This window comes from Trachemys scripta, chromosome 8 (genome assembly GCF_013100865.1).
Source record: "Trachemys scripta elegans isolate TJP31775 chromosome 8, CAS_Tse_1.0, whole genome shotgun sequence".
Lineage (NCBI taxonomy): Eukaryota > Metazoa > Chordata > Testudines > Emydidae > Trachemys > Trachemys scripta.
This window is the reverse complement of record NC_048305.1, coordinates 40,950,322-40,969,193: the sequence shown is the minus strand read 5'-3', so window position 1 is coordinate 40,969,193 and position 18,872 is coordinate 40,950,322. Positions and strand designations below refer to the sequence as shown.

General features: G+C 44.0%; 1 protein-coding gene across 8 annotated transcripts in view; it reads right to left on the bottom strand.

Moving 5' to 3' along the window:
• Positions 1 to 18,872, bottom strand: part of ATF6 (activating transcription factor 6) — a 343,638-nt gene that overhangs the window by 140,256 nt on the left and 184,510 nt on the right. For 5 of the 8 annotated variants that reach the window (XM_034778772.1, XM_034778774.1, XM_034778770.1 and 2 more), the window contains 2 exons: positions 16,582 to 16,646; positions 3,247 to 3,361 (listed from right to left, as the gene is read on the bottom strand). In XM_034778772.1, the coding sequence (XP_034634663.1) occupies positions 3,247 to 3,361; positions 16,582 to 16,646 (180 nt within the window). Of the gene's footprint in view, positions 1 to 1,765; positions 1,931 to 3,246; positions 3,362 to 14,006; positions 15,452 to 16,581; positions 16,647 to 18,872 lie in introns of those variants that run through there. The other 3 variants (XM_034778775.1, XM_034778771.1, XM_034778777.1) reach the window with 3 other exon arrangements.

Sequence of the window (18,872 nt, the reverse complement as noted above, 5' to 3'; positions counted from 1 at the left end):
TCATTTGCAAATTCAACACCATTAATCTGGGCTTGAATAGGGATTGGGAGTGGCTGGCTCACTACAGAAGCAGCTTTTCCTCTCCTGGAATTGACACCTCCTCATCTATTATTGGGAGTGGACTACATCCACCCTGATTGAATTGGCCTTGTCAACACTGGTTCGCCACTTGTGAAGTAACTCCCTGCTCTCCATGTGTCTGTATATAATGCCTGCATCTGTAGCTTTCACTCTATGCATCCGAAGAAGTGAGGTTTTTACTCACGAAAGCTTATGCCCAAATAAATCTGTTAGTCTTTAAGGTGCCACCAGACTCTTTGTTGTCAATGAAATGTGAAACCTCAGTGAGAAGGAGTTTGGGACAGTGATTCCTAATGAAGAAAGGAAACTTCCCAGGCTGAGTTCCTGGTAACTACACCCCAGGGCATGTGTAGGAATTTTTCCTTTTCACTTACAAAGGGATCTAAATAGTAAGCGGCACAGCTGTACCAATGCAGATGCGCCGCTATAAGGTCACTCATGTAGCCACTATATGCTGACGGGAGAGAGCTTTCCTGTCGACATAATTAAAGCAACTTCAATGAGATGATAGCTATGTCGGTGGGAGAGCATCTCCCGCTGACATAGCGCTGTCCACACCAGTGTTTCTGTCGGTGCAACTTCTGTCGTTCAGGGATATATTCTTTTTCACACCCCTGAGCAACATAAGCTATACCAACAAAAGTATAGTGAAGACATAGACTAAAACATTTCATTCACAAAATAGACATACTACTTGCTTAACCCTAACCCTAAGAGACTTTATGTTTGGTAAAAGAAAAATCACTTGTTTGGCTCTGATGTATTACAAGCAGGAGTTTCATCAAATACAAAAAAAATTAAGCATTTAAAGCATGGCTTTGCAAGTCAGAATGGAAGTCAGTGCCTCTTTCTAATCATTTTCTGCCAGTGCGTACAATCTAAACAGAATACATGAACTGGCTAGTGTATTCAGGTAGGCCCATGACAAGCAACTGCAGAAGATGAAAAGCCTGACAAATACAATTTTGCTCTTTGTTATGAAGTTGCTTCAGAAAGTTTCATAATTAACCATCCCACCCAAAGCTATTTCAAGTCTCATTCTAACTATATTTCTGCTGTTAGGGACTGCTGAAAGAACAGATGTACTTGCCAAGCATTTAATAACAAAATTCCAACCTTGGAACACAAGCCTGGAAACTAAGCCTTATTCAACACAAAACCCTCAATTCCAGTAAGAATGTCACTATTTGATTGTGTCTGAGATTTTTACAGACAGACACAAACCTCACACGATAACCGAAAGTTCTGTAGAGAGGCCCAGTGAAGTATGGGATGTAATCAGAGATCAAACACACATTCTCATGGACATACAGTGAAGAAGAATTATTGAGGCTGGGAAAAATAAGATTTTAAAAATAATCACTTTCCTAACATGCCTTTTGATAATGTATCTCAGGGGTAGGCAACCTATGGCACGCGTGCCGAGCTGATTTTCAGTGGGTATCTCTCTAAAGAGCCTTTTTAGGAAAGTCTGAATATTCAGTGTCAGGACCACAGTGCCCAATGGCTTACAGTTGCGAGTCCTTACGGATCCTCTAGTCAGTTGCTTGTTCACACTATTCCAAAGCACGTGTAAGGTTTAGTGCAACGAGGTGCATGGACAATAAAGACACTCCTGGATGGCTTTAATAATAGCATTGGTACAGATGTGTGCTACATATGCTTTCAGCATACTTCTAGCACATGTCTTCTTGTTTAATATTACCTGTGTTTGGCTATATGGGTCCTACCCTCTGAATGGCCCTCTTTGCTCTTCCCTTTGCAATCAGCAGAAGCAGCAGTACAACATCTGGAAAAGTGAACAGGATGACAGCCCTTGGAAGAAGAGCACAGCTATCCCCCAGAAAGCCTGTGAAGTAGCAAAGGTCACATTCAGCTCGATGAGAACTGTGTGAACAGCTTTTACTGAAACCTGGTAAATACTAAGGACTGCCACTGGTGCTTTACCTACTCCTTGAGGGGTATGGATCTCTAGCTGGGAAGCCTTAGAACTAGTGGTTACTAATCAGATTGCAGATATGTGAATCTGCAATCTGATTTTTAACATCACTGATCAGGCATGGCCTTTCAGTAACAGCAGCTCCATTAGAAACTCAAAAATGGTACCTTTTGAGTTTACTTACAAGACTAGTTATTCCTCTACCACCTGATAAAGTTCATCACTGGCTGGAATGCAGAGCAGTCAGTCTGCTCACAAATGTCTGGCTTATTAAGAAAGATTGATGCTTAACAATTAAACTGATCCCAGCATGAGTCAGGAGCTGGATCAATGTTTAGCAACAGTGCAATCCAGTTCTAGTGCACTCCAGATTTAAACTACATTCTATGGATTTACTAGCAGTCCTCAAAAGAGAGAAAACCTTCCCTGCACTGACACAATACAAGTTATCCTTTGGGCTAAGTTTGCAACCAAGTTTTATTCAGTAATAGTCATAGACAAAAAAAAATTGTAACCAATATTTAAGACAGAAAAAAAAAATCCGTCATTTGCTTTATCCAAAAACCATTAAAACAATGCTGCAGTTTACATAAGACCCATAGAAAGTTTGGGATTCCAAATGAGAGTGCCACCCTACAACCTTCCTAAAAAGGTCTAAACTATGGAAATACACCATCATTTCAGCCACGCAAGACTAGCTGTACCCTGGTTGTGACACCTTGAGAACACTAGAAGCTGTGAAACAATCATATCCATTCATCACTTAGGTTCATCTCATTAGTGACCACTCCATAATTGCTACAAGCACCTCCTCAAATCCCATGAAAGACACTTCCATTCAGTAATGACACTTGGAGATGAAGTGAAGCTTCCACATGAATTAGGAAATATAGTAACCAAAACAGTTTAGAAAACATCTGTAAAAAAGGGAACAAGTAAAAAAATCAAGCTTTGTATCTTTGAAACTCCTCGTGTGATTCTTCCCGGACTTTCCAGACAACTTCTATCCTGGAAAGAATTGTGGCATGTGCAATTTCAGGTAGATTGTTTTTTTTCCAGTAAAACAAGGGATTTTTGAAAAAAATCAGACTTAAAAAGGTAAATTAGCTTCAACTTCAACTGTGGACTAGCACTCCTTCCCTATCTCAAGGACCAAATGCTGAATCATCATGATCTTTACCAATGCCCCATTTACCAGTTCAATACTGAATGTGTGTTGCACTTACCCTACGAAAAGATACCACGTAGAATGTATCCCCCCTTCTGTGAATAGCTTCAAAGAAGTCTTGGTAATTTCTCAGAGAGGCATAATACACCTGCAGCTCATTCCCTGAGTTCCTGCTGAAATAAAGAGGGGAGTTAAGAACCTTAAGTGAGATACCATCTTTAAGAGCTAGATTTTCAAAGAGCTCAGCATGCAGCAGCTCCAATTGTCATCTGGACCTTGTGTAATAGAGAGTATGAACAAGTGGTCATACAATAAGGGCTGCTGGATGCCAATCTGTTGAAAATCTGGCACTAAGAACATTTATATGAACATTAGGTAAGAGTAAACCAGAGGCAGGAATAAGAACAGAACTTAGGAATCCTAGCTACTACTCTTCTGCAAGTCTAGATTTACATATTATCATGGGTCTGGGGATGAGAGTTCTCTTCAGCATGTTTAAAATATTCTGAGCAAAAATACCTGCTTTCCTGACTCTGACAGCACTGCCTCACTGCTCTTGTAGGACAGTGAGAAATTCCCATGACATGTTGCTATCAAAAGTTTTCCCTAATTTATTTTTAAGAAATAAATATGTTCTCTAATTTGAGGGACTGATTTATACAATTCACTGGATTTCAGCATACCTTAACTTTCAAGAAGTTCTGCTTTAGTGGCACATCTTCTGCTTGCAGTACACCTCTACCTCGATGTAACGCTGTCCTCGGGAGCCAAAAAATCTTACCGCGTTAGAGGTGAAACCGCGTTATATTGAATTTGCTTTGATCCACCAGAGTGCGCAGACCCCCCCTGCCCCGAGCACTGCTTTACTGCGTTATATCCAAATTCATGTTATATCGGGTCGCGTTATATCGAGGTAGCGGTGTATTTGCTGCGGTAATACCATAGCATGTTGGCACAAAGCAGTACTGCATTCTATAAGCAGATACCATTGTCTTGGATTTTCAGATGATAGCATTGCTTTTACTGACCCACTTTAAGGTGCAGTGGAAGCAATGGATTAGTTTGGTTTTATATTTCTAAAGTGTGCTACTTATGCAGCTCAGGGCACAAACACGTTACAAAGTGATCTCTCTGCTGTGATACTATGTGGCACTACCTCCTGCTGCTAGCAACTGCTTGTACTGTTGTTGTGGTAGCAGCACTGCAACTGCTAGCCTAGCAGGATCCCACCCTATCATAGGGCAGGCTGAAGATTAGGTGATAAGAAAGTGCTGTGGGCAGAACATATTAAGTCCATGGTGGTGGGGGTTAATTTCCCAGGCAGGGTATGTTGGTTTTTTTTAAACAAACCTTTAGAAATATGATTTTTAATAGTGGGGGAAGGATGGGCTGGCATGGGAGCTAGGAGCAAGAAATGGCAGCATTTTAGACGATAAAAGGGGTGGTCCCCCTTTCAATTGGAATGAAGGTGTAAGCAAATAATAATAATTAATGACAAATAGCAATAAGCAGCAGGCATAATAGGACCATGACACTAGCACTGAGACATAGTATCTGTCTTACAATATAAAAGACATCACAAACATATTATACAATAAAACACATTGAAAAGAGAAAATATATTCCTCAAAATAAACAGGTTCGGCGCTTCCTCACAAAACATACTAAATCTAGATCAGAAATAGAATAAAAACACTCTTCAAACTCTGGACCAACCTCTTCATTAGCCTCTGATTCAAAACCCAGTAGAATCCATGGGACCTTTCCAATGCTCTGCTGGTAGAGGTTTTCCATGGAACCATGCTAATACAGATGTCAGATTCTAAGTAACCTCAGTGGATTAACCCCCTGCCTTTCAGCATTTAAGTGTTCATAGTGAGGGCTGCTGAACAAGAGCAAAGGAAGGGACTTTGGCAAAAGAAGTCTGGAGATAGAGGCAACACTACCCATTGCTATAGTAATAGATTACCATATTACTGAAAAGCACCTTATTACATTGTATATCCAAATGCCAAGCACTTTGGAATTTTCAGAACCCGCACATTGTTTTTTACTGAATCAGGCCTTACACTGAAAGGAAAGCAGCATTTCTTTTTAATATCTAAAATGTGCTCAATTATCACAGGCCACCACCACCATAGAAGGTGACTATATTTATGATAAATCCATGCCATGAAGGGATGAGAAGTCTGATACATTGGTGTATGTATTGACTGCACAAATACACCTTTTACCAGCATGTAGTAGAGGAAGAGGGGGGAAATCCATAAAGCCCTTTATTATCTGACACCCCTTCCCCTGTGTATGTGCTTATAAATCCTCATCAAGTCACCTCTTAACCTTCTCTTGAACAAGCTGAAAAGACTAAGCTTTTTCAGTCTCTCACTGTAAGACAGGTCTTTCAGACCTGGAATCATCATTGTGGCTCTTCTCTGAATCTGTTCCAATTTGGCAACTTCCTTTTTAAAGTGGGAAGGGAGTATGCCACTACTCATCTCACCAGTGTTCTATACAGAGGTGTAAATCATCTCTTTCTCCTGCTTGATATTCCCCCGGCCATGCATCCTTTGATCATGTTAGTCACTTCAGCCACAGCATCACTGGGGGAGCTCACATTCACGTGGTTCCCACCAGACTGTACGGTCCTTTTCAGTCACCGCTTTCCAAATGAATTCCTTTAGAGTAGAGGGCAGCCATTCCCGTGACTAAGAGTGACAGAAACCAGCATCACCCCAATAGTAGAAACGAAGGAACTTGCAATGAAAGTTCCTGATCTGGATAGGCAGGGAAGCCATATGGCCATCCACATACAAGGCTTCCATGATTCCGTACCAGAAGTCTCCAAGATTTTCCATGCATCTGTAGAGAGACTTTAGATATATTATAGTTTCCCACAGGCTGTGCCTCCTGGGCAACACAAATACAATAGAGCAGAACAAGGGAAATCTCTCATCTTCCCTTTTATTGTCTTGTCTGGGACAGCTGCTTTATTTCATTCAGTATGGCTCAGTGCATCCGATTGTTGGAGGCTTGAGAGAGAAGAGAAACCTGCTCTTTGGGATCTTATCAATTCCAGGACACAGTCACTTCATAGAACTGCTGTGACTCTGACACTTCTCCTTCCCTGAACATCTCTTGGAGAGGTCAGGACCAAGGTAAAAGGCAGCTTGGCAGTGTCTACAAGGTCTCCACAAAAAAGGCATGGATTTCTTGGTCAACTCACTACCAGGAATAAAGGCAGAGCTGCCTCCTGAACACCACTCCTGGATGAGGCTCTCAGAGCATCCAAGGAAGCTCCAATATATAAGAGGCTGCCAGGGTGATCTTATGGAGTACAGACTTGACTCATTATTAGATTCATTCTAGTCATTTGTCTAAGCCAGATGGCCTTGTGAGGGCCTCGGAAGAGATGTATACTTGAAGGACGATAGTTAAAGCTTCATACATTTTCTGAGGGATGCCTCAATATGCCTATTGGTTTGGTGTTCAGGAAAATAGTAGGCTTGTGTCTACTGTGTAAGGAATTTGGAGAGAGTCATTTATCTTAGGGGAAATGACAGAACTTGGGAGCCTGTTTTTCAGAATATCTGTCTGTAGCTGGCTCTTCCCATTCAGATTGATCCTGCTTTCAAACAAGGAATGCAAGGGAAATAACATAGTTTTCTTAGTCTCATTTTGAGCCTTTCCCCCAAAAAGGTCCATCCTCCATTCTGACCTTTCTTGTTCTCCTTTGTCTGCTAGGCTTGGAGTCCTAGCGTAATGGAGACCCTTTTAAACATCACCTCCAAGAATTCAGGAGGGACTAGTCTACTGGGTCTCATTCCTCCATCTCTTCCTTGGGAGTTATGGTGGGGTGCCCCTTTAAGGGACAGTCTGGCGCTTACAGCCAAAACAGCTTGGGCACAATCAAGGAGCCCTCTCTGGGGCTAAGCTAGATGAACAGGACATGGAAGCTGAGCGAGGGAGAGAAGAGACCAGAAGCCATGCTGGCTGCTATGGGTTGCAGAACCCCTTGGACTCCAGATCGCTAGCCTGTTAAGACAACAGTGGCCTCACCGTCTCCTTGACTGAACCTCTGGGCTTCAGTCCTCCTGCTTCACCCGTGAGCTCGGTTCAGCAAGTCCAACTAAGACAGACTCCTGCTTGAGACTTGTCCATCCTTCAGGGATTAATGCACCTCAGCAAGTATTCGCAGTGACTCCAACAACACTGTCAAACAGTAGCCTGTATTAGTCCACTAGAACACAGCACAGGATGCCCGTTTGTTAGCACAGAGAAATAAAGGCTAAAGCATAATCCATTCTGGTCAGCCCAGAGCCCAGCCAAGCTGTAGTGAACTCATGTTCAGGCTCTGTGTTTTTCTCTCCGTATCATCGTCTTAGTTCCCAAGTGAGAGAGCCTCCAGCTTCCTCCAGAATCCAACACTTATCCCTCATCTCACACCTTCCAATCCTTTGTTCTCGAGCTGGGGTCTATGCTCAGCTTCCCTGCTGAGAGGCGGGGAAAATCCCTTCCTTACTGGGTCACCGGATGCTAGGTGTCAATGTCCTGATGATTGGGTTTTCCACTGTCTTCTCAGAATGGGCCTCGGCCGGTCCTTTTTAAATGACCTGTTTTGGCTCAGACAGCTAGGTGACACACATACATGTATATCTCTCAGCCTGCCCTGAGAGCAAACTTAGTCCTTTTTCCCCACAGGGTATTCATGCAAAATATCTGGGAAACTGAGGCACACACAGACTTCATAAAAATATTACAGAAAATTCCCACTTTGTGATATCTTTTCCTCCTTCGACAGCAAACTAAGCAGGGTCATTTTACCCAGTGACCCATGGAAGTTCAAACCCACAATTGTTATCCATAGATGATCCCGCATATTTCTCATCACCTTGGTACCTGTTCTACCAGGCACTTCCATGATTCTTACAGCACAGTTTCTAATCCACAGTTCAGAACAGTTTCATATCTTCCCTTTTAAAAATTCTGTCACATAATTTACTCTCTGAGCCTGAACTGCTGGCTGCTTTCTTGGCTGCATAGAGTATGTGTCCATCTCTCTGTCCCGGGCAAACCTTACTTCATCAATCCTTAGGCATTATACTCTGTTTCCTAAAAATGTCTCATCTCAGGTCTTTACAATCTCTTAGCAGGGGCTACCTGGGTCAGCTGCTCCCCACCACTGTGGGTGTACCTGAATCCCACTTCTCAGGTACCTCTACTGGTTCCCTATCCCAGGACAGATGCTTAGACGAGTCCCTGTTGGGTCTCTTTTCATACTCAGACCAACTGTCCATGTGCCAACCAGCTTGCATTATATAGCCCGTTAGTCTTCCTGTCTACTAACTACATTTTAAGCTCATGGTAACACATCTCAGATTTTTCCAACTTCACCATCATTGAATCATAGAAGATTAGGGTTGGAAGAGACCTCAGGAGGTCATCTAGTCCAACCCCCTGCTCAAAGCAGAAACAACACCAACTAAATAATCCCAGCCAGGGCTTTGTCAAGGATTTATACATATCCTCCACCTGCACCGTTATCCCATCGGGCTCAGCGGGTAGTGCTCAATGGCTCCCTGTCTAGTTGGTATCAAGCGGAGTGCCCCAAGTGTCAGTCCTGAGGCCGGTTTTGTTCAATATCTTCATTAATGATCTGGAGGATGGTGTGGATTGCACCCTCAGCAAGTTTGCAGATGACACTAAACTGGGAGGAGTGGTAGATATGATGGAGGATAGGAATAGGATACAGAGGGACCTAGACAAATTAAAGGATTGGGCCAAAAGAAATCTGATGAGGTTCAACAAGGACAAGTGCAGAGTCCTGCACTTAGGACGAAAGAATCCCATGCACTGCTACAGACTAGGGACCGAATGGCTAGGCAGCAGGTCTGCAGAAAAGGACCTAGGGGTTACAGTGGAGGAGAAGCTGGATATGAGTCAACTGTGTGCCCTTGTTGCCAAGAAGGCTAATGGCATTTGGGACTGTATAAGTAGGAGCATTGCCAGCAGATCAAGGGACATGATCATTCCCCTCTATTCGGCATTGGTGAGGCCTCATCTGGAGTACTGTGTCCAGTTTTGGGCCCCACACTACAAGAAGGATGTGGAAAAATTGGAAAGAGTCCAGCGGAGGGCAACAAAAATGATTAGGTGGCTGGAGCACATAACTTATGAGGAGAGGCTGAGAGAACTTGGATTATTTAGTCTGCAGAAGAGAAGAATGAGGAGGGATTTGATAGCTGCTTTCAATTACCTGAAAGGGGGTTCCAAAGAGGATGGATCTAGACTGTTCTCAGTGGCAGCAGATGAGAGAAGAAGGAGTAATGGTCTCAAGTTGCAGTGGGGGAGGTTTAGGCTGGATATTAGGAAAAACTTTTTCACTAGGAGGATGGTGAAGCACTGGAATGGGTTACCTAGGGAGGTGGTGGAATCTCCTTCCTTAAAGGTTTTTAGGGTCAGGCTTGATAAAGCCTTGGCTGGGATGATTTAGTTGAGGATTGGTCCTGCTTTGAGCAGGGGGTTGGACTAGATGACCGCTTGAGGCCCCTTCCAACCCTGATAATCTATGATTCTATGATTCCATTTGTGAAGATATATTCCCATCAGCATGGTGGTTTCCATATATGCTACATCGTAGGTCTTTTGCACACCCCTGAAACTCTTTCTTATAAGCCTCAGGTGTGAATGCAAACTTTAGCAGTAACACCTTTTAAACTGTTCATAGTCTCCATCAACTCTGCCCATCTGGCTGTATGCCTCTATAGCTTTAGAACTAAGTAAGGGAGTCAACCAGATTGTAAGCCTTCTCAAAGGCAGTGAGGTAGGCATCTATATCTCCGCCTGCCTCCTCAAACTGGGGCAACAATTTGGTGTCTAGGCTCCCTGAAGAACTGGCATTCTGGGGTATTTCACCACTTACCCCTCTATGGGACCTCTTGCTCCTCTGCTTCTCCATCTCCAGGTCATGCTTTCATTGCTTCTTCATATTTTTGCTGCGTCTCACAATCTGCTAGCTCGTTTGCTCTTAGCTCCAACTCCCACTACTTCTAATCTATTCAAGGGCAACTGGGTTGTGAGAACACCATGCTGACTGGGGAACCAGGTCTTGAGGATGCCCTGCTGCTGCCTGTGTCACTCTCCGATTCTCTGGGAACCCTGCCTGTGTCTGGAAACAATGTCTTGGTCCGATCATCCTTCTCCAGCCATGCAATAAGCTGCACCTTGTTGAACTTCCCAACACTTAACCCGCTCTCTTTGCACAGGTTTATGATGACCGTCTCACAGTGGTGGTTATACACCATTTTCTTGATGTTTCCTTTGACTAACCTTGTTTCCACTGCTGCAAGTCACTTATTGCAAAATACTATGGGTTGATTCAGCATCCGATTTCTCCCACCAACTGTCACAGATCCACAACATTAGGGCTACACCCCCAGCTTTGGAGCAGCATCGTTTGAGAAAGTTGAGTAGATAAGGAAGTAATACCAATTCATATATCTTCCTTCTTGCCGAAAGAGGTGGTAATGCCACCTCCTTCTTCCTATGGAAATGACTTCAGGCAGTTTCAAACTTAGTTCTCTTTCCCCCACTGGGTAGCAATACAAAATATAATGAAACTGAGGCACACATAAGGTGTCAAAAATATTACAGAAAATTCCCACTTCATCACAGTATTACATTCACATTAATATTATATATAAATGTTAGCATAAAGTTAAGTTCACTCTTGCCCACTTATATTAACAGTGATACTTCCCATAATACCTTCCAAAGCTAAACACAGCATTTGGCACTAGCAAATATAAACCCTATCAAAATCAAGATACATGAGCGTTTCCTTCAGAAATGGGAACTACACAAAAATGAGAAAGTTAGTTAAAAAGTTAGTAAAAGAAGAGGGTAGAGGCAAAAGGCATCTTTAAAAATTGGAAGTTAAATCCCACTTAAAATAGAAAATAGAAGGCAGGCCAAGAAAGAATTTGAAAAGCAGCTAGCCAAAGACTCAAAAACTAATAGCAAAAAAATTTTAAGTATGTAAGAAGCAGGAAGCCTGCCAAACAATCAGTAGGGCCACTGGATGGTCGAGGTGCTAAAGGAGCACTCAAGAACAAGAAGGCCATTGCAGGGAAGCTAAATGAATTCTTTGCATCGGTCTTCACTGCAGAAGATGTGAGGGAGATTCCCACGCCTGAGCCATTCTTTTTAGGTGACACATCTGAGGAACTATCCCAGATTGAGGCTTTGGAAAAAACTGATAAAGAGTAATAAGTCACCAGGACCAGATGGTATTCACCCAAGAGTTATGAAGGAACTCGTACGTGAAATTGCAGAACTGACTGTGGTGTGTACCTATCGCTTAAATCAGCTTCTGTACCAGATGGCTGGAGGATAGTTCATGTGATGACAATTTTGAAAAAAGGCTCAAGAGGTGATCCTGGCAATTACAGGCCCATAAGCCTAACCTCAGTAGCAGGCAAATTGGCTAAAACTATAGTAAAAAAAACCCCAGAATTTTCAGACACATAGATGAACATGATTTGCTGGGGAAGAGTCAACATGGCTTTTATAAAGGGAACTCATGCCTTATCAATCTATTAGAATTTACTGAGGGGGTATACAAACATCTGGACAACAGAAAGCCAATGGATATTGGGTACTTAGACTTTCAGAAAGCCTTTGACAAGGTCCCTCACTAAATGCTCTCAAGCAAAGTAAGCAATCATGGGATAAGAGGAAAGAAACTCTCACAGATCAGTAACTGGTTAAAAGACAGGAAACAAAGGGTAGGAATAAATGGTCAGCTTTCAAATGGAAAGAGGTCAATAGCAGTGTCTCCCAGCAATCTGTACAGGGACCTGTGCTATTCAACATATTCATAAATGATCTGGAAAAAGGGATAAACAGTGAGGTGGCAAAATTTGCAGATGATACAATATTATGATCTTAAACTGCAGCAAGGCGAGTTTAAGTTGGGCATTAGAAAAAACTTCCTGTCAGAGTGGTTAAGCACTGGAATAAACTGCCTACGGAGGTAGTGGATGTGACGGGATCCCAAGGTGTAGCCTGGGACGGTGGGACCACTGTGCCCCCTTAACTCTCCAGCTTGGGCTGTCTCTCACAATGCTTTGCTAGTGACAAGTAGCAAACCCCTCCAGGTGCTGTTGTCATTCAGCGCAACCGCATGTGGAGCCCCACACCCAGCTAGATTGCATGAATGCTCCCAGAGCCACTCACGAATCACACAGAGAAAGGTACCAGCCAAATTCCCCCAGCTCCCAACCTTGTATCCCAGGAATACACCGTCTTGCACTGCTCAAGACGAGAAGTGCAAATTTATTAATTGGTTCACCACTTCATCAATGGAAAGTGGACATACACCAGCCCTTGTAAACCTGAGCAGATTTACCAAACACTTCAGGCAAACTCACTGGTAAAGATAAACAGTAAACGAAGTTTCTTGATTACAAAAGCTAGATTTTAAGTGATAGGCAAGAAGTCCAAGTTAGTTACCAAAAGAAATAAAATACAAGCATGCAGTCTAAACTCTCAACCCTATTAGATTGAGCAACATCTAGATTAAACAGTTTTTCTCACCCCACCGGATACTGCAGTTCATAGGACACAGGTGTTATGCTTGAAACCTGGGCCAGTCTCCTCTGTTGGAGTCTTCTGAGCATCCTTGTTGCTTTCAGCATACGTGGGGAAGGGGAAAAGGCGAAGCATGGGGCCACTGTGCTCTGTTTTATACCCTTAGTCCATGTGCTTGGGGAACACAAGTCCAGGCATGTCTGGTAGGCATTGCTTCATCTTGTGACTCAGCAATACCCCAGTGTGTCTCCTGTGAGTGAGAATTGTAACTCCTCTGCTGGACAATGGCTGGTGGTGTCTGGTCAGCACCCACCCAGGCCTTGGTTACCTCCCTTGTCATTGTCTCTGGAGAGCTAGTATCTGGGTGCTTCCCAAACCCACAGCATATTTTAGTGAAAACTATACAACACAATTCTTATAATTTTATATGCATTAATGATACACGTTTAGATAGGACAATGGATTTCAGCAGATCATAACCTTTCCCCTGATACGTCACATGACATGCTTTATATGCAATATCACAATTATATATAGATGAGGAATATGGGGGTTACAAAACACTCCCCCGAGGTATAGAGTGTCACAGTGGAATCTCCATCATTGGAGATTTTGAAGAGCAGGTTAGACAAACACCTATCAGGGATGGTCTAGATAATATTTAGTCCTGCCATGAGTGCAGGGGACTGGACTAGATGACCACTCAAGGTCACGTCCAGTCCTATGACGTATTCAAGATATTTAAGTCCAAAGCTGACTTCAAAGAGTTACGAAGGGATTTCCAAAAAATGGGTGAATGGGCAACAAAATGACAGATGATATTCAATGTTGATAAATACAAAAAGAAGGACAACAAAAATGAGTAGGGGTATGGAACAGCTTCCATAAGAGGAGAGATTAAAAAGACTGGGACTGTTCAGCTTGGAAGAAGACGACTAAAGGAGGATATGATAGAGGTCTATAAAATCATGAATGGTATGGAGAAAATGAATAAGAAAGTTTTATTTACTCCTTCACATAACAAGAACCAGGGGTCACCCAGCAGATTTTAAACAAACATAAGGAAGTACTTCTTCACACAAAAGCAACAGAGGGTCCTGTGGCACCTTTGAGACTAACAGAAGTATTGGGAGCATAAGCTTTCATGGGTAAGAACCTCACTTCTTCAGATGCAAGTCTCAAAGTCTGTTAGTCTCAAAGGTGCCACAGGACCCTCTGTTGCTTTTTACAGATTCAGACTAACACGGCTACCCCTCTGATTCTTCACACAACAATCCGTGGCACTCATTGCCTGGGGATGTTGTGAAAGCCAAAAACACAACAGGGTTCAAATAAAATTAGATAAGTTCATGAAGGCTATTAGCCAAGATGGTAAGGGATGCAACCTCATTTCCTGGGTTTCCCTAGCTTTTGACTTCAAGAAGCTGGGGGTGGACAACAAGAGGACGGATCACTCGACGATTGCTTGTTCTGTTCAGTCCCTCTGAAGCATCTGATATGGGCCGCTACTGGAAGACAGGATACTGGGCTAAATGAACCATTGGCCTGAACTAGTATTGGCTGTTCTTATGTTCTACCTGGTACAGCCCAACTGGTTTGGAATGCTGTATTCAAAAACAAGAGATAAGGGGTATGCCATGGTACCAGAAAAAGAAGCTAACAAGCTGATTGGTGAAGATTAGTCTTGGGTGACGTATAGAGTGCTTTTAATTTGTAATGAGGTCCTACTGTAAATATAGGTAGTTTGGGGACCTATTTAGGGAGCACACCTTCTGTGTAATGTGAACTGGCACTCTCTGAGAAACACTTACCCAGAACGATCAGTAATATAGTAACTCTTTCTTTCCTAAACTGTACTGTTGTTTACTTTTAGCAACAAAATTGGCTAAGTTTGCTTATTTGGCCTCTTGAACATTTTTCATAACAAAACACAAGTGTAGTCAGTCAATTGGCTATACTTTTAATCAATAAACCTGATATGAGTTCTAGAGACTTTGCCTGCTCAGATTCAAGGCTCTGAGGTAAGGGCCTTCTGAATTGGTGAAGCTGCTCCTTCCCTGACCTAAGGGAAAGGGAGAAAGCCTGCCTTCTTTCTACAATCAGAAACTCTGCTGGCTGGGTTTGGTTTGGAGGCCTTCTTAAAAAGGACGTTTTCTTTTTTTTTTTTTTTCAGTGTTGTTGTAGCCGTATCGGTCCCAGGATATTAGAGTGACAAGGTGGGTGAGACCATATCTTTTTGGTCCAGTAAAACAGGTTTTCTTTTTATCAATTTGCTTTTGGTCTCGCTGTCTTGGATTCCATAAAGGAGGAGACGTTGAAAACTCCCCTTCCTCCAAAGGAGAGTGGGCAGGGAGGATCAGTAGGAGATGAGAGAGCTATTTGTCTGTTATAGGTTTTCTTGGATCTATCACAGAAGCCATCTCTCTCATGTTGAGGGTCCCTGGAATGCTCTCAAGGAGAAGAAACCCTTCCCTTATTGGAGCTTCTACACTTTGTAGCCTTCTTGAGCACTTGAATATTCCTGGAGAGTCCTCCAGGCATCTTCCTAGCTTGGGGACTGGATTGATGGATGGACTTCTCACCGAGACCGGCCCTATGCTTTTTTCTGAAGGTTCTCTCTTCTTAGGAGGGGACTCAGTGGAGTGAGAGGATTCAAAGAGTCATTGATAGAAACCCTACAGGAAAAGGAGAAAGTAGAGCCATAATACTAGGGTCTCTCCAACTTAAACGCCCCAGAGAGTGAACAGAAAGGTTCAAATACACTAGTTTAATAAGGGTCAGTAGTTTTGCCAGTAGAGGTAGAGGAAGTCTGAGGCAAATTATGAGAGCCTGATGGGGTATTCAGAGGTGGGCAAGAGAATAGGTAAGTGTAAGGTAATAACCAAACAGAATATCTAAACACCACTAATCCAGATTGTCATAACTATAAAGGGAAGGGTAATAGCTGTCCTGTGTACAGTACNCTTTCAAATCTTGGGGGGGGAAGGCTGTTGTTTGTGTTCTTTGTTTTGGGAGTGTGTTCGTTCTCGGGACTGAGAGGGACCAGACATCAATCCAGGTTCTCCACATCTTTCTAAACAAGTCTCTCCTATTTCACACTTGTAAGTAAATAGCCAGGCAAGGCGTGTTAGTTTTCCTTTGTTTTTCTCAACTTGTAAATGTACCTTTTACTAGAGTGTGTATCTTTGTTTGCTGTACTTTGAACCTGAGACTAGAGGGGAGTCCTCTGAGCTCTTTAAGTTTGATTACCCTGTAAGGTTAATTTCCATACTGATTTTACAGAGATGATTTTTACCTTTTTCTTTAATTAAAAACCTTCTTTTTAAGAACCTGATTGATTTTTCCTTGTTCAAGATCCAAGGGGTTTGGATCTTGATTCACCAGGAGTTGGTGGGAGGAAGGAGGGGAATGGTTAATTTCTCCTTGTTTTAAGATCCAAGGGGTTTGGATCTTGATTCACCAGGAGTTGGTGGGAGGAAGAAGGGGAATGGTTAATTTCCCCTTGTTTTAAGATCCAAGGGGTTTGGATCTTGATTCACCAGGAGTTGGTGGGAGAAAAGAGGGGAATGGTTAATTTCCCCTTGTTTTAAGATCCAAGGGGTTTGGATCTGTTTTCACCAGGGATTTGGTGAAGGTTTTTCAAGGCTTCCCAGGAAGGGAATCCATTGAAATGGTGGCAGCCGAACCAGAGCTAAGCTGGTAGTTAAGCTTAGAAGTTTTTCATGCAGGCCCCTACATTTGTACCCTAAAGTTCAAAGTGGGGATCCAGCCTTGACACAGATGGACAGGATTTTTCCTACCTTACCTGATGCTGGGGTCTGTGTTTGGCATGGCCATCAGCTGAGAATCTGCATTCTCCCCTGTAGAGCTCTGAAAAGGGAAAAATAAATCACATCACACAAAAGGGAAATCAACAAACAGTCTCACTGAATTCAACACTATAGTGTACATGAAACCAGGTCACCAACAAATGGTGAGTATGGATTACCTTGCAGCACAAATCTGAGACAGGTGATCACAGATTCAAGTCCAACAGCTGGGTTTATGCCCAAGTCTGACAATAAGGCTATAAATTACTTAAGGCAGTGTTTCCCAAACTTGGGACGCCGCTCGTGTAGGGAAAGCCCCTGGCGGGCCAGGCCGGTTTGTTTACCTGTCCCATCCGCAGGTTTGGCTGATCGCGGCGCCCACTGGCCACAGTTCACTGCTCCAGGCCAATGGGAGCTTCTGGAAGCAGCGCGGGCCAAGGGACGTACTGGCCGCTGCTTCCCGCAGCTCCCATTGGCCTGGAGCAGTAAACCGCGGCCAGTGGGAGCCGCAATCGGCCGAACCTGCGGACGGGGCAGGTAAACAAGAGCTTTCCCTACACAAGCGGCGTCTAAAGTTTGGGAAACACTGACTTAGGGGGAAGGGGAGAAAATGGCTGCTTCGCTTTAAGAAGTGCCATTTTGGGAAGAGGAGTTGTTAAGCCCACTGCTTTCTGTCAGTCACAGGTGGCTATCACCAATAAAACGTAAAGCTCAAGGGAACTTTAACAAATATAGTGAATAAAGCATGACACCCTGACTAACGTTCCATCACCTCATAAAACAGATGCTAATGTTGAAAGTCTGTGTGCAAGCTACTGTGAACACATGACTGCTGCAGTGTTCCCTAGCAGCTACTCCATTAGCAGTATCTAATTAGATGCCTCAAGAATGAAAGACCGTGTATCGGAGCCAAAATCTTTTCCACTGCAAAATGATTTAACTGCTGCAGAAATAGCCAACACAACATTCTAATTAAAAATAACACTATACAAAAATCAATATGGTCCCTATTAAATCGATCAAATACTACGAACTGATAGATCTCAAAACACAGTGCAGTTCTTCAGCTGTGTAGTGAGGCGGGGTGGCCTCCCACGGACCCGCAGGGGGAGGAACCTCTCACTGAGCCCTGGTGAACGGAGTCAGGCTGTGCTCACCCATCCTGTTGGAAGTCAGTGGATGGGACGGGACAGGAAGTAGAAAAAGCGGGTCTGGGAGCTCAGTTGGGCTGCAGCCTCCGGAGTAGACAGTCGCCTCCTGCTCGATCCCCAGCAGGGAGACTGCTGCAGGCCCCTGGGGAGCTGAGGACTGGCCAGGGCCTCCGGAGCCAAATGTTGCCCAGCCCACAGAAAAGTTGCCAGGACTGCCACAGGTCTTCTACCCTGACGACTTGGAGAGCCCTTTACAGACCCAGGTACAACCCGAGCGGGAGTTAGGAAGTAGCCCAGGGACAGCTGACCCTAGTCTGGCTGCAGCACTACCTGAGTTTAGGTCAGCATGTTGCAGTCAGGATCCCTGCTGACCCCGTGGCAGACCACTCTTCCACTGTTAGGGCCCTGGGCTGGGACGCAGTGGAGTGGGTGGGCCTGTGTCCTCCCTGGCCACCCCAACTCTGGGGTGGCAGTCTCCCCCTTTCTCGGCCAAGAGGCCAGAGTTTGTCGGCCATCCACAGGAGATAGGATGCCTGAACCCATTGCTGCTTGGTCCTAAACACAGGCTCGAGCCATAGACCTTGATTGCCCTGCCCTGACTGAGGGCCCAGGGCTAGCTAACTCCACTTTTTGCTCAGCCCTGACCACAGGCCCGAGCTATAGACTCATTACCCTGTCCTGACTAAGGGCCTGGGCTACCTGACTGTGTCTGTTGCTCACCCCCTTGAACACAGACCGAAGCTATAGACTCTTGTTGCCCCACTAATTCCCCAAGATAGGCGACATGCTGAGACACAGTGAGGCAGAGTGGCCTCCCATGGACTCAGGGAGGGAGGAACTCTGCCGCTAAGCCACAACAAGCTGGTGTAAACTGATGTGGACACATTGTCTTAAACGGAGCTATGCCACTTTTCACCATCTTAGAATCTGGTCCTTCATTATTACCGGGGAAACATCAGTGAGTTGTGTTTCCACAGGGGTCCTGTTTGAATTGGTTCTCAACCCTATGCTGCTCAATATTTTTATCAATACTCTGGAATAAAGTATAAGCTTATTGCTGATAAAGTTCGCAGATGACACAAAGCTGGGTGAGGTGGTAAATAATGACAGCAGCGGGTCACTGATAGAGTGTGACC